Raw genomic sequence first — 13753 nt, forward strand, 5'->3', positions numbered from 1 at the left:
AGAGTGGCTTTGCTGATTTAATTACTCCCAAAACATCCTGGCTGCTGAACTTCTGAAGTGCTTGCAATCAAAACATCTGCTGGTAGGGTAACATTTGAATTTTGAAACTGGTATAAAATCATCTTGGAAGGCCGTACAAGCTGGACATTAAAGAAAGCTTCAGTGGTCCTGCAATAGGAAGGACCACTCTCTTTTCCCTCACGTTCCTTCCTATCTCAAAATACTTTCATTAAGAGCAACATCTATTTTCTAAAATAATCCCAACTCCAAAAGAAAGCCTTTCCTTGACCCCATCATTCCCTCAAAAAAGGCACTCACTGAGCAGCTAAGTGGCTGCCATTTCTTTCTGACCTAACCCAATGATGAATAGGAAAGGTGGAAGAATCCGATGCACCAAAGAATGCCAAAGCCACCCCCAGGGCAACTACTGTAGTAGGCCCTTCTCTTTTATCAAGAAGAGGACTGGTCGTCCTTAGGCCCACTGAGAGAACTTAAGTTTTTGCTACCTCTTTCTCAAGAAGTCAAGGAACAGCACAAACTACAATCTAAGGCAGTCACAGTGGTATGTTTCATAGAAAGAAGCTTCAAATGAAGTATGCTAAAAAGAAAAAGACCCAGCATAAAATTCCTGTCAGGTAAAATAAAAGTGAAGACTGAGACGCTGCTCCAGAGGTAACATGGCACTCTGACCCTTTCCTTAGGATTAAGTCTTGGTCATCACACCAGGCCCAGTGGATAAATTAAACAGGATATCAGGAGAAACCAAATAAATAGATATAAACAAACAGCTGGGGATGCTGCAAGCAAACACCCAACTTCAAGTGTCCGTTGAAGTGACCAAAGCCGCAGGCACCCTTCACGTCTGATGGACTTTGTGGAACATGAGTTCTTGAGGAATCTGGGTCTCGGGGCCATAATTCTTCGATGCCCGGCGCTCAAAGGCTGCCACCATCTGCTTTACTACCTCATCGAAAAAAACGGCAGCCAACTGCGAGTGCAGCAGGGAACGAAATTCAAAAGAGATCTGAGGAAAGAGAACAGCACATTGGACTACCGTGAAGATCATTTTTCCGCAGTGAAGCTAGGCCATTTTACAGTGAGAAAGCCCCTTCCCCTTGCTCCAGAGAAGGGTCTAGAAAAGATTTGCTGTGGAAGAATAATTTTGAAATTACAAATCAGGAGATTTGTTCTTAAGTACAGCAGGAATAACAAGTACACTTATAAAAATGGTGTACAACTACTTGCTGAAAACTGATGAGGCTCCAATTTTTTCCTACAGAAATTGGGCCCAGGGGTGTATTACTGTGATAATAAATTGGGATGGCCCAACTGACATCTACTTTGTGCTGATCCATCTCTAGTTGGGGCAGAGGCAGAAGGAAAGGAGGACCACAATCTAGTCTCAGTTGGGCATCAAGAGTGGCTCTAAGTACAGAGCAATAGTGCCCAGCGGGATGACACAGAACCCCAAAGAGTTCCCGTTTACGACGCACATCTAGCTAAACTTTGACTATTAGGAATGCCACTTTCTCTAACTAAGTCAGGACTGCCAGAGAACTAAGTCAGCAACTGCCATAAAGACAGCACTTGGCTGACTTGTTCATGACTTACCTATGCTCCTTATGTTTCATCTATAAAATCAAGATTTTAATGGAAATGGATTTGGCAAGGGAGATCGTTATAGCTAAGGTTGTAACCTAATGGGATGTGTGGTACAGGATTTACATACTTATCCAGGTATTGGAATGGTTTCTTGCTTTTACACACTATAGCTCCCACTATAGGAGGTGCCACAGGGGCATCTACTAGATGGACTGCCTTTGGCAAGCACATAGTTTGGAGGCCAGAGAAGTGACATACCTCAATGACCTTGGAGTTCCCTACTCTGCTTCAAGGAATTCATTCAACAGCTCTAGGAAATGAAGGCTTGTGGGAGGAATGCTCAGTACCAGAAACATCTCTGCCACCAGAATACGGTTCTAGTTCCTTCACAACTAGGATCTTACAGACTTTTCTCAGTAGTAATGGAAAGTCCACCTTTTTTAAAAGCCGATGGATGCAGGGCCCCCAAATCAGTCCTCATTTATGCAAGAGCTAATGAGCTGGTGAGGAATCCCATTAGCCTTTGTGTGCTTACTGCGAAGTCCAGGGTACAGGTGCGAGGATAGCCTGGAATGCCAGGACTGAAACGCCAGCTTGTCTCCAGATGATTGAAAAGTTTTCCATCAGTGCAGACTGCCTGGGGAAAATAATAGCAAAGTTTCATGTTGGTAGCAAAACCCACACAGTGTGAATTAGCCAAACTGACGCCCTCCAGATATGCTGGACTACAACTCCCAGAATTCTCCTCAACATGGAGGACAGCAGAATGGCCAATAGAATGCAAGAGTTCCCATCCCCACTCTAATAACAGCAGCTCTGGATAAAGATTTATCCATCAACTTGCATTTGAAACAGGTATCTCACGTCTGCCTTATGCGTATCTTGCTTCATATGTCATGTTTATGGAAAGCACTTTCTGTTGAGCACTTTCAATATTTTTAATTTTTTATTAAGTGTTCTCTCAATGCCAGTGCCACCACATTCATCAAACTTCCCTCCAAATTATCTGAGGCACCAGGACAAATTATTAATTATGCAATGCTTGTTATTATATTGTCATTGCAACAATGAAGTATCATCAGCCTGGTTAACCCACAGATACACAACTCACCTTCACCAAATGGGGTTGCACCAGTGTCACAATAGAGGTATAACGTTCCACAACAGGAGGGAATCCAACTTCCAGCTGGGCCTTCACATGTCCTGCTCGCTTAGAGACCACCGTTGATTTCTTACACCATGGAACAAATTCCTTATATTCATTCACATTGGCCACAACACCATACATTTCCTGCATGGAGTAACTGCAAATAAAGAGAGAGTGACTCCTTATGTTATGTCCACAATGATGCACATGTCCACAATGACATAGGTACATGCATACCACAGGATGCTGGAATATCTATTATGCTGTAAACATTGAAAGGAAACTTTCAAAATTGCATTTCTTCTCCACTTCTCAAATCCAAGATCTTGTTTTAGAGGAGAATGGAAGAAATAGGAAGGATGTTTCATTTACTTATTCCCTTAGATTCCATTGTATCAAAGAGAACTAACGTACAAGAAATAGAGCCTGGCTCCTTCTATGATTGATATATTCTGCTGTTTGGAGATTTTAGGCATTCTGTTATTTGAGACAGGCAGTAAATTATTTAATATAATATCTGCCTCTTTCCAAGTCTTGCAAAACTCCATGTAAATCTCAATCTTATAGGTATCTATATTAAAAAAAGAAATTTAAAATAACATAAGATAAATTTTGGGAAAAAAATGGAATCTCTTAAAAGCAAAGATAAGCCTGCAAATCTGACCATTAACTTTGTCAATTGTCTATTTCAAGGACAACTACTGTGCAGTGAGAATTGCTTAGCAAAGGTACAAATTTACTGTGATTGGTGTATTTACAAATTGCTTGAAGGATAAAAAGGGATTTCAAGAAAGGAGAAAGAACCTTGATAAAAATACAGAAGTTGCAGCACTTATACAAACCCAAGGTCTTCTATTGGGACTATTATAACTGTAAATGGTTATTGAAATATGACACAGAAATGGAACAAATAAAAAAACTATGATAAAATCAATACAAAGCTTCCAAGAAGTAACCACAGTACAACAATGAGAAAAATAGAAATATTTAAGTTAGCTGTTGGGAAACAAATGGAAAGGAAGGGGAGAAAGTATGACAAAACATGTTTTTACTCTAATTTTTTTCTTTGTACTCTATTCTTAACTTTCTAAAAATCTGGTAAAAAAATTAAAAAATATCAAGAGAGAAAAGGAGACGGAGCAGGAGGAGGGTAACAGAAGGAGGGAGAGAAAGTCACTGGGACTCTTTTTATCAGCAAATTCTCCCAAATACTTTCCCTGCTTATGCAACTGCAGAAGATAACAAACAAACTCACAATCTTGGATATGATTGCAGCCTGCTACAAATAAAGAACTACATAAAATCCATGTTTCCAAACCACTTATCAATTGCAAGCAAAGTTCAGTTCTCTTTTTGATAACACATTCCTTATTGCTGCAGAGGAAGCTAGGCAGAATGAATATACAGTAAATCGAGAATATTCATGGAAGATAAGGCTAGAAAGGGCTATTGGCCACACAATCAGTGTATGTTATCTATAGATTCCAAGTATCATACAGCTTGGAAGAATAACAAAATGGCCATTCGAGTTAATTCTTCCTTCCCATGAGCTGGGGAGAAGAATTTAAGCTAATTAATCCCTGATTGCATAATCCAAACTAATAACAGTCTAGGTCAGTGGTTCTCAACCTGTAGGTCGGGACCCCATTTGGGGTCGATCGACCATTTCACAGGGGTCGCCAAGCAAGGCTGTCCGCCATTTTTTTGTCCGCCATTTTTTTCCCCTTTTCCGGTGGGTGCCTTACCTCCCTTGGGCTGGGCCAGCTGGTGGTTGGCCTGCTCCGTCTCTGCCGCTTGCCAGCTACGCCTCGGCCGGCACAGGGGGCGGAACCACACATGCGTGGCGCTCCTGGGCAGGGAAAGTCCTCGACTTACGACCGGTTGGGTAGTCCTCGACTTACAACCGGTTTAGTCCTCGACTTACGACCGGTTTAGTCCTCGACTTACGACCGGTTGGGGTCGCGGCATTAAAAAGGTTGAGAACCACTGGTCTAGGTAAATCTGCACATAACAGTTCCTTTTCTGACTCTTGAGTGTACATCTCCAGCTTTGCATAGGTATGGGAAGGTAATACTTCGTGGAGAATATAAGGAGATTGGTGGTACTGTTATCCTGAAGTAAGCAGCCTGCAGTTTCCTCAAGATTTTGCTGATTATGTGTACAGTACAGGTAGTCCTCAGCTTACGACAACTGAGCCCAAAATTTCTGTTGTTAAGTGAGACGTTTGTTAAGTGAGTTTTGCCCCATTTTACGACCTTTCTTGCCACAGTTAAGTAAATCGCTGCAGTTGTTAAGTTAGTAACACTGTTGTTAAGTGAATCTGGCCTCCCATTGACTTTGCTTGTCAGAAGGTCGCAAAAGGTGATCACATGACCCAGGGACACTGCAACCGTCATAAACAGGAACCAGTTGTCAAGCATCCGAATGTAAATCACGTGACCGTGGGGATGCTGCAACAGTCGTAAGCGTGAAAAAGTGCCGTTGTAATTTTGAACAGGCACTAAACCGATTACCTGTATTGCTTTAGCTTCCTGTAAAACTTGACTGGTCGCTGTGGGAAAGAGGACACCGGGTTAGGCAGACCCTAACTTGGATACCACGGGTCTTGCCTTGTGTTTTTATCCCCCTACGTTAGAAATAGGTCCTCTTCAGTTGCTTTAGACTACAAAATTTCTAGTCTTAAAAACCTAGAGTTCTGTATTGTTCATTATTACCCAAGTAAATGATGCTCGTGTGGGTCACACAAAACGATATTCGAGACAGTGTGTACATTTTCCCTCCATCATGAAAACACCCTCATGCAAGCCATGTCAGCTCACCCAATGATCCTCCTCTCTGAATATTCCTTCCGTTTGTTGATGAAAGGTCCTGTAAAGCTGATAAATGTCCGGCTGTGCTGACCACTGAGATCCCAATCAAGACTGCTGATAGTATGAGGGTCTCGGATCACCAGACTTCCACAGCATGGCATATACCTGGAACTGAAAGATCCCCAGGATTAGCTGAACTGAATTGAAGTCTACCGAACTTTCCCAGAGTCTAAATTCAACATCCTTTGATCCTGAATAACCTAACAGAGGCATCACCCACTGATTCAGAAAGCTGCAAGTAAAGTAAATTACAAGCATGACCTTTGTTCCGCGGGACCTGACTTCAGGATGTACATGTGACACCCGTTTAGGAGTATGTATATTACCCCCCTCCCTTCAAGACTAAATAGAAGTCAGCTAAAAGTGTTATTACACTTTATGTGTGTTGTGTATGATGTTGACACCCCATTAACTGAAGATTCCCGTTTACGAGAACAAGGAGAACTCTTCACACACACACACGGGGGGGGAATGTTAGAAGAAAAGGACGTAAAAATCATAGTCTATGACAGTGGTGGCGACAGAAACAGTCAGTTTTCTAAATGGCTTCTTGGCAACTGGACGTTTGTCATCTCCTAGCCAGGAAAATGCACAGAAGGGAAGAAGACAAAATAATTTATTCTACAAGTTTAAGTTATATAGCAGTGGTGGTGAACCTATGGCACGGGTGCCAGAGGCGGCACTCAGAGCCTTCTCTGTGGGCACGCGCACCATCGCCTCAGTCCTACACCTTCAGCTGGGTTTTATAAAACCTTTTCGCTTTAGGCCTCTGCCGCCGTGTGCAAAAAAAAAAAAGGTTCAATCAATCAATTTCAACTTCTCGCAGGGAAAAAAAGATCTTGCAAAGTTGGAATTGATTGAACTTTTTAGTCCCACCCAGTCTGCCGTTACCACCGCAGCCACGCCCACCCAATGGGCCACCCCTACCCGGCCCTCGACGATGCATGTGGGTTTTGGGTTGCTGTTTGGGCACTCAGTCTCTAAAAGGTTCGCCATCACTGGTCTATGAATTTCAGAGGGCTTCTGATTATCTACTTCTGGTTCTGAAGCTCTTGTATCACTGTATCTGCGATTCCTCAGATTATCATCTCTGTACTTGTGAAAATTAAACTTAATAGCATTGGACAAACATTACTCCACTCCCCAAAGTACAAGTTGTTCAACAGAGTTACTACAATCTGAACTTTTGTCATAAATGTCAGGATAAATTGTGTATATCGATACCATCTTCACTCCTGCAGAAACTGGAAAAGGGAACCTGATCCCATGTACATTTTTCTAAATCCTTGGCTGCTACCTTCCGCTCTACTTGTTTTACAACTTGTTGTCAAGTAGCAATTTTAGATACAAGTTCAGTGCTATTAAAGAAGACTGGTAAATGTGTTTTCAAAAGCAGCCTTAACAAGCAGAGAGAGCAGGTCATTGATTAGTAAACAGTAGTCCTTCTCACTTCACCTTGCAGTCCTACCTGTGATTGCCACCACTGATCACCTGCTGTTCAGACTGACCTCAGAAGATCAGACTCACCAATCTGAGGGTTACAGGGAGAAATCCCGCCTGAAAAAAATTGCAGAATAGTCCAGAAGACGGTGTTTAGGGACTGTAGAAGAATCATGCCAGACCAATCTGACCAGGCTAATGATGCTGGGGTGATCCCATCTCCAAAGGTCCTCTCTTTACACCACCCGAAAGAATGGTGCACCTGATTGAATCCATGGCAAAAACGTGTATCAAAATAAAGGGGAGAAAACTACTTTAAGGATGACTTTCCTCTATGAGGCCAAAATTGTGAGGACACAATAGAAAAAAAAAAGATGTTGCTGGGACATAATTATGCTGCAGTTAGATGCAACTGAGGATAGGCTCTTAGATGTTGGCCTTTTCGCCTCTTTTGCTTTTGGGTGGGAAGCTCTTTCTGCCAGAAAAACCCTACATACAGCGGCTGAGTCCCAACTGAAATTATTAGACACTTTAATTAAAGAAGAGAGAGCAATTTTCCTGCTCAATTTCCCATAACACTTCCTAAAATTCAGTTGGGAGGAGTGATCCGAAATGCAAAGCTTTTGCATTTTCTTCCACGTTGGCTAGCTTCTATCTTATTTGCAGGCCAGCTTAGCTTAGCTTAAGTTACATAATTATTGTCGGTGAGCCTTCCCCCAGCAGCAGCTAAGCTGTTTTTTTCAACAAGTAAATATTCAGGATGCCTGGCCCTAGTGGAAACCCTATCTATGAAAAGAGGGATAGATTTCCTGTCAGATTTAATGTCACCAGAGGTTTAAAAAAATACCTTTTGCTTGGATCGACAAGTTTTTAGACTACTTAAAACTGTGACCAATGAATTGAAGAAAAGTCCCTGTATGTCCCCTGTTCCTCTCTTTGGTCTAAATTTCATCATGAGCAAGATGGGTGTGCGATAATTTTGGCTTCAGAAAAACAACAGTTGAGGGGTTTTTTTGGGTCATAACCTTCCCCAATTTGGTGCCCTCCGGGTGCATTGGACTACAATTTCTATCATCAGCATGCTGACCAAGCATAATGAAATTTGCAGCCTAACACATATCTGGAGATCTAAAAGTAAGAAGCTGCCTTAATGCCTTTTTCAGAAAAAAAGAGGGGGGGGACATTAATATGTAGCAATATACCACAGTATGATGGATGCAGCTAGAGCAGGGGTAGGCAACCTCGGCTCTTTTATGACTCATGGACTTCAACTCCCAGAATTCCTGAGTCAGCATAGCCGAGGTTGCCTACTCTGAGCTAGAGCTAAGACAGAAAGAGGTGTGGAATTTAACTTAGAAGATGTACAAAGAATATATTGCAGCATATTCAAGGACAAAAAAGAATGCGGAAAGAATGGCAATTACAGAATAGCTGCCCAGCAGGTTAGCTAAGACATTTACTTGGGAACACTGCCAAGCAAGCCATTGTGAATACGAACAATTACATAAAGAAGTTAAAACAACAGAAATCCCGTAGACACCACAGATGAACCTCTTTCATCTGGCATAGTCACTTGAAGTAAGTAAGTTTTAAACGCCATCAGTTTGTCCCCCACAAATTTAACTGAGGTACTAAGCTGCATCTACCAGCATCAGTGACTTGCAGGCATCCAGAATCCTTATTTCAATCTATGCTTTGCCTGGAGATTTTTTACCAGATTCTAGCGAACTTCCATTTCAGAATGGGATCACGTTGTCCTATCGTATCGTTTGCCAGTCTCCCTTTCCGTGCTTGTGACGTCTCGTTGTTTGTAAGTCCTTAGTAATTCGTGTATGGGATTATGGGTAAACAGAAACGACGGTGACGGCCTCCTATCGAGTTTACAAAGATTTCTACTACACCTCCTTCGATCATATAGATTTAAAGATTTCTAATTTAAGAGACTGGATTCACATATCATGCTAAGGCATACTCTTGTTGCATAAGCCATATTACCCTAGCTCACTTGTATTACTAAGGTGTAGCCCATGATTCATATATAACTGTGGTTGGAATCAGTTGCCCTGCTAAGCCAAAAGTAAACAGACAACATTGTGAATTAACCCAACATGTGCACGCAAGTCAGCATCTTGGAATTCTTATGTAATAATGTATTTCTATCTAGACCAGTGGTGGCAAACCTATGGCACGGGAGCCAGAGGCGGCACTCGGAGCCCTCTCTGTGGGCACACATGCTGTTGCCCCAGCCTCGCCTCCCCCCACGACCCCCTCCTCTCCAGCAGCCCCCCTGAAGGAGAGTCGCCCCTGAGCGTGGCCCAAGCAGAGCAGCACAGCCAAGGACATGGCAACCAGACAGCGTAGACAAGACTCTGCCCTCACACCCCATTGTGCACAGTTGATGCTGCAGGGCACAGGCAGAGGGCGTGACCGCCATAGTGCTGCTGGGCTGCCTGGGCGATCTGCGGTGGGCCCTGGAGGCAGGCGGGGCGGGGATGGGGGGGTGGAGCGGGGCAGGGGCTGGAGGGGACAGGGCCAGTTTTGGGGCACTCGGTCTCTATAAGGTTCGCCACCACTGATCTAGACCATCTCAAAAGACCATTTTAAAACTAATTTCTTTATAATATTGCCTGATACTTGCCACTTCATTTTTTTTTTTACCTAGGTCCTTTTCCCCCTGGTAAAATTAATTCCACAAAATAAAGCATTCTACAACTTTTTTTTTTTAAATCAAGTTTAAATACCTATATATTAACATAATTCTGATAAAAATCTCAGATTTCTTCAAACACATCCAGTTAGATACACATATTGTGCTTCCAAACTAACCCCCACAATCGCATGCAATTTTCAGACAAAAAAGAAGCTAGGAAACATTAGAAGAGCCATGTATATAGTTTCTCACTCCCACTACACTATATATTATTTTGGAAGGCTTCTCAAGTACAACTAATTCTAGTTTAAAACTAAGTTCCAGATCATATGGAGAAATAGTACTTTGGAGTATGTTCATTGGGAAACCAAATCCAAAACCAAATCCTGTTTGGAAGTCTTTTGCAAACATTGTTGCAATAGTACAATCAAAAGGTTATGTATTCAAAGTATTACCGGACACTTCATTTTCAGATTTTTTTAAAAAAATGCTTAAGGATATTTCTGGGGAAAATGAGTCCTCATAAGGAACAATCGTTTCCAGATCTGTGATAACACAACAAATAAATGCTAAAATATCCATCAAAGAAAAAATCTTCCTCTAAAAAACATGAACCCATTCAATTCATTATCTCTTATTTTATAAAAGACCTACAAAATTTACAAAAATAATTTCATTCCACATGAGAGGAAAAAAATTGAAACTCAAACTTATAAACTATATCAAGCTGTAGATTGAATATATGGTTGAGTGTTGATTTGACTAAGGAAATGTAGTTCACAGGTCACGCTCCTGAAAATCCTGTTAATTCATTACATTAACCTAGAAGAAGAGCAATATCCCAATGCCTTTAAAATTGGTTTAAACAGATGGGGAGCTGAAATCTGTAGTTCAACATCTGGAAAGCCATATAATACTGTACTCCCAACCTTGTCCTTATGGTGACTGAAGACCATTCTACCTAAAACAAAATGGCCCTTCTCATTAGGTTATATCATCACATTTTAATGCACAGAAGACAAGGCTAGAAAGGGGTACTTTGATCTTCATAATTTAATTCATACATGCATATGGATTAAATATGATGCGGGTTTGTAACTGTTGACTGTAAACTTTCTGCATGATAAAAATCTTGTTCTGGTAGATCACTGACTGGTCATTAACACAACTACACAAAAGCATGATTAGTCACACATACAGTATGTTGCATACAGTGTGCTTCCTGTTTGGAAATTCATTTAGTGCAGAAGTAAAGAAAAAATACCAATTACTAGGAAGAAGTTCAAAATGGAAGTGACTCTGTTGGTACCAGCTTTTCCTCAACTCTATAACATTTCATCTCAAAGTATTTGCAAAGAAAACTTTCCCAGTTTAAAAAAAACAAAATCAAAACACAGCATTATCCAGCTAGCTTCCTTTTCTAAGCTTAGAAACTTTTCAAGTTGCTGCTGGAACTAAGGCAGGCCTTTAAGCTTTACCAAACCAGCAGGAATCAAACATCAGTCTAAAAGCCCCAAGTAATTTTTTTTTTACAAAATTATAGATTAGCACAGAAGCAACCACACACATTCTGAGTTCTCTTTGTTACTATTTCAAATAAATCAGTTACATAATTTTTAAAAAACCTTTTCAATCTGTTTCATAGAGTACTTCAGACAGTCAAAAATGGAACTTGATGCTTATTGTGTATGTGTGGCTTAATGGTTAAGAAATTGAATCACAGCTTCAAGTCCACCCTCAGCCAGTGAAGCTGATTGACTGACTTTGGTTCAGTTAGTATTTCTCAGCCAAACCTACCCCATGGGATAGTTGTTGTGAGGGAAAATAGAGGGTGGAGTGCTATGTATGCTACTTTGAACTCATAAAAAATATACATATAACAGATAAACACACATGTCATTCTGTCATGTTAGAAGACAGCATTATTGCCCTGAACTGCAAAGAGATTGCCATTTATACATACTGCTTATAAAAATCCAAACCCTTATCTTACTGGAGGCTTAGTCTTTTCCATTTACTTCCTTCATTACAGGTACACATTCATTAAAAGAAACTCTTACCGCATCCAGGGAAACGCGATCAGTAGATCTCATAATGCAATACGTAATGTAATGTAATATTCTCATTTTTATTGCCCCAGGCTCTGATCACCGTTATCACCAGTAACTCGCCATAAAATCCCACAGGATTCTTCTAAAAGTCTTCTAACTCGGGGGGGGGGGCTCCCTTTCCATTTTAACTTCCATTTCGCTTTCCCAACCCTCTCTCCATTTACTCCTGCGATGGCCTTCTACAAATTACGCATTTTATTCCCCCTGAACGAAGAGCAAGGAGCACAGGTGTACTGGTCCCCGTTGTCCTTCCCTAAAACACTCAGCCTCCTTACAGAGACTTCCCAGATCCTTGTTCAATTTCATTCGTTTTCCAGACGTCACATGCTATTAGATCCCCCTCCCCAAAAATCTCAAAAACAGCCAGGGTACTTCCCCCCCATCTCCCGATTGAGTCAATCTTTTCCTATACGCACAACGCTTAAGGATCCACCCGCTGAATCTGCTTGCCATACACCTGGCAAAAGCCTACAAGCCCGGCCAAGAAGAGAGGGGGGGGGACCCCGAATTCTGCTCCCCTCTTTTGAATGGGGTAGGCTAAGCTGACCATCCCAACGCCTTGCTTTCGTTCGGGGGTCCTTCGCCCCAGGCTCCTAAGCCATCTGTCCTGTTCGTCCCGCTCCTTCCGTGCCCTCCCCCCCATGTCTTCTTCCCTCGCTCCGCTCACCAGCCAGCCGCGGCCGTCCTCGGTCTCAGCCCTCCCCGCACTCCCAGTTGCCAAATTTCCCGGAGCCAGCGAGTCGCCATGGGGGGGCGGGGGGGGGAGACCAGGTGGAAATGCCCCTCTCTCGACCGTATCAATTCCGCCAGCGAATAGACAGGCACCGGCGTGAACTTTCACCCCCGTTGGCGTCACAATGTCCTTGCGTCGCCCTATATGTGTCACAGCGCGGGAGAAAGGGCTGAAGAGGAAACGAGCGCAAGGCTTTGTGGGGGATGTGGTTCTAAGATTACGCCCGAGTGAACCGTGGGGATTCTAGCTTCTCTTTTTTTTGAGTACCGCGGTCTGCGAATTGTTGGCCGTTTATGAGCGTTGGCTTCTTTTTAAGTCACCTTTATCGCCAAAAGCTTGGGTGTGGTTAGTGTTTGGATGGGAGACCATCTCAGAGCTGTTGATGAGATTGGGAAGTGAGGGGAAAAATGGGAAAAGATAATGGCAAACCATTTCTGAATTATTATTAACTTAAAATATATATACATATATGCCCTTTCCTCCCAGGCTAAGCCACATTTGCATACAGTGGAAAAGAAATGAAAGATATAAGAGGAAGAAAATACAGCTAAACCAACCTTGAATCAAGTCAATTTACCACTACATCCCTTTCAATTCTTAAAGCATTATTTCCATTACATCCATAAGCTAATTTGTATGTTGCTGTTTGTTCTTTAAGGATAAACATGTCCTAATAATTGAGCCTCAGGCACAATTTGAGGTAGGTTCTACTAAATGCATGAATACAGTCCTTAACCAAACGGAGCAATTTGTTTTGTGCAAAATCAGTGAGACAACGTTACAGTTGTCTTAGCACTGAGAATTCATCACTTGAGAACCAACACTGAAAGTTTCAGTTTGGTCATAAGCTGCCAAATTATATTTTGTTATTCTTCATTGGTACATAAGTCAGGGTTGCACAACTGTCAAGAAGTGGGCCTAGAAGAGGCCCTATCATCAGAAGTGATTTTTAATATCTGTCCTATCAGTTATTATATCGGTTTGAATAGCAACAGCCATCTCCCAGACATTGCAATCTACTGGACCGCAGAGCTTTGTGTTTTAGCTAATCTGTCATGCCCAAGAGCTCATGCACAATATCATCCCCACCCCAGCACATTGCTAAGGAAGCCTCTGCTTATCTTTTCTTGATATGCATTCTGAAAAAAACCCAAAACAAAGATGTTTTCCAGCTTCGGATCTGGGTTATTTGATTTGTAC

The 13753-nt window shown here is 42.0% G+C and overlaps 1 protein-coding gene across 1 annotated transcript; it reads right to left on the reverse strand.

Annotated features, from left to right (window-relative positions):
- Nucleotides 1–793: 793 nt before the first annotated feature.
- Nucleotides 794–12567, reverse strand: COQ10A (coenzyme Q10A). The gene is made up of 5 exons (XM_015819821.1): nucleotides 12488–12567; nucleotides 5569–5730; nucleotides 2714–2906; nucleotides 2138–2239; nucleotides 794–1024 (listed from the first exon to the last, which is right to left on the reverse strand). Exons 1-5 carry the CDS (start codon nucleotides 12565–12567, stop codon nucleotides 857–859), a joined length of 705 nt encoding a protein of 234 aa, XP_015675307.1. The 3' UTR covers nucleotides 794–856.
- Between the last annotated feature and the right edge of the window lie 1186 nt (nucleotides 12568–13753).

This window comes from Protobothrops mucrosquamatus, unplaced genomic scaffold, assembly GCF_001527695.2.
Source record: "Protobothrops mucrosquamatus isolate PMUCROS unplaced genomic scaffold, P.Mucros_1.0 scaffold_151, whole genome shotgun sequence".
Classification (NCBI taxonomy): domain Eukaryota; kingdom Metazoa; phylum Chordata; class Lepidosauria; order Squamata; family Viperidae; genus Protobothrops; species Protobothrops mucrosquamatus.

Bases quoted from the DNA above. Each gene is read 5' to 3' on its own strand.
- COQ10A (XM_015819821.1), bottom strand. From the start codon at position 12,567: ATGGCGACTCGCTGGCTCCGGGAAATTTGGCAACTGGGAGTGCGGGGA. The intron at 2,907-5,568 runs GTGAGCTGACAT...CTTTATTTGCAG, and splicing joins TCAGAGAGGAGGATCATTGG to TTACTCCATGCAGGAAATGT. The intron at 2,240-2,713 runs GTGAGTTGTGTA...TATTTTCCCCAG, and splicing joins TGCAACCCCATTTGGTGAAG to GCAGTCTGCACTGATGGAAA.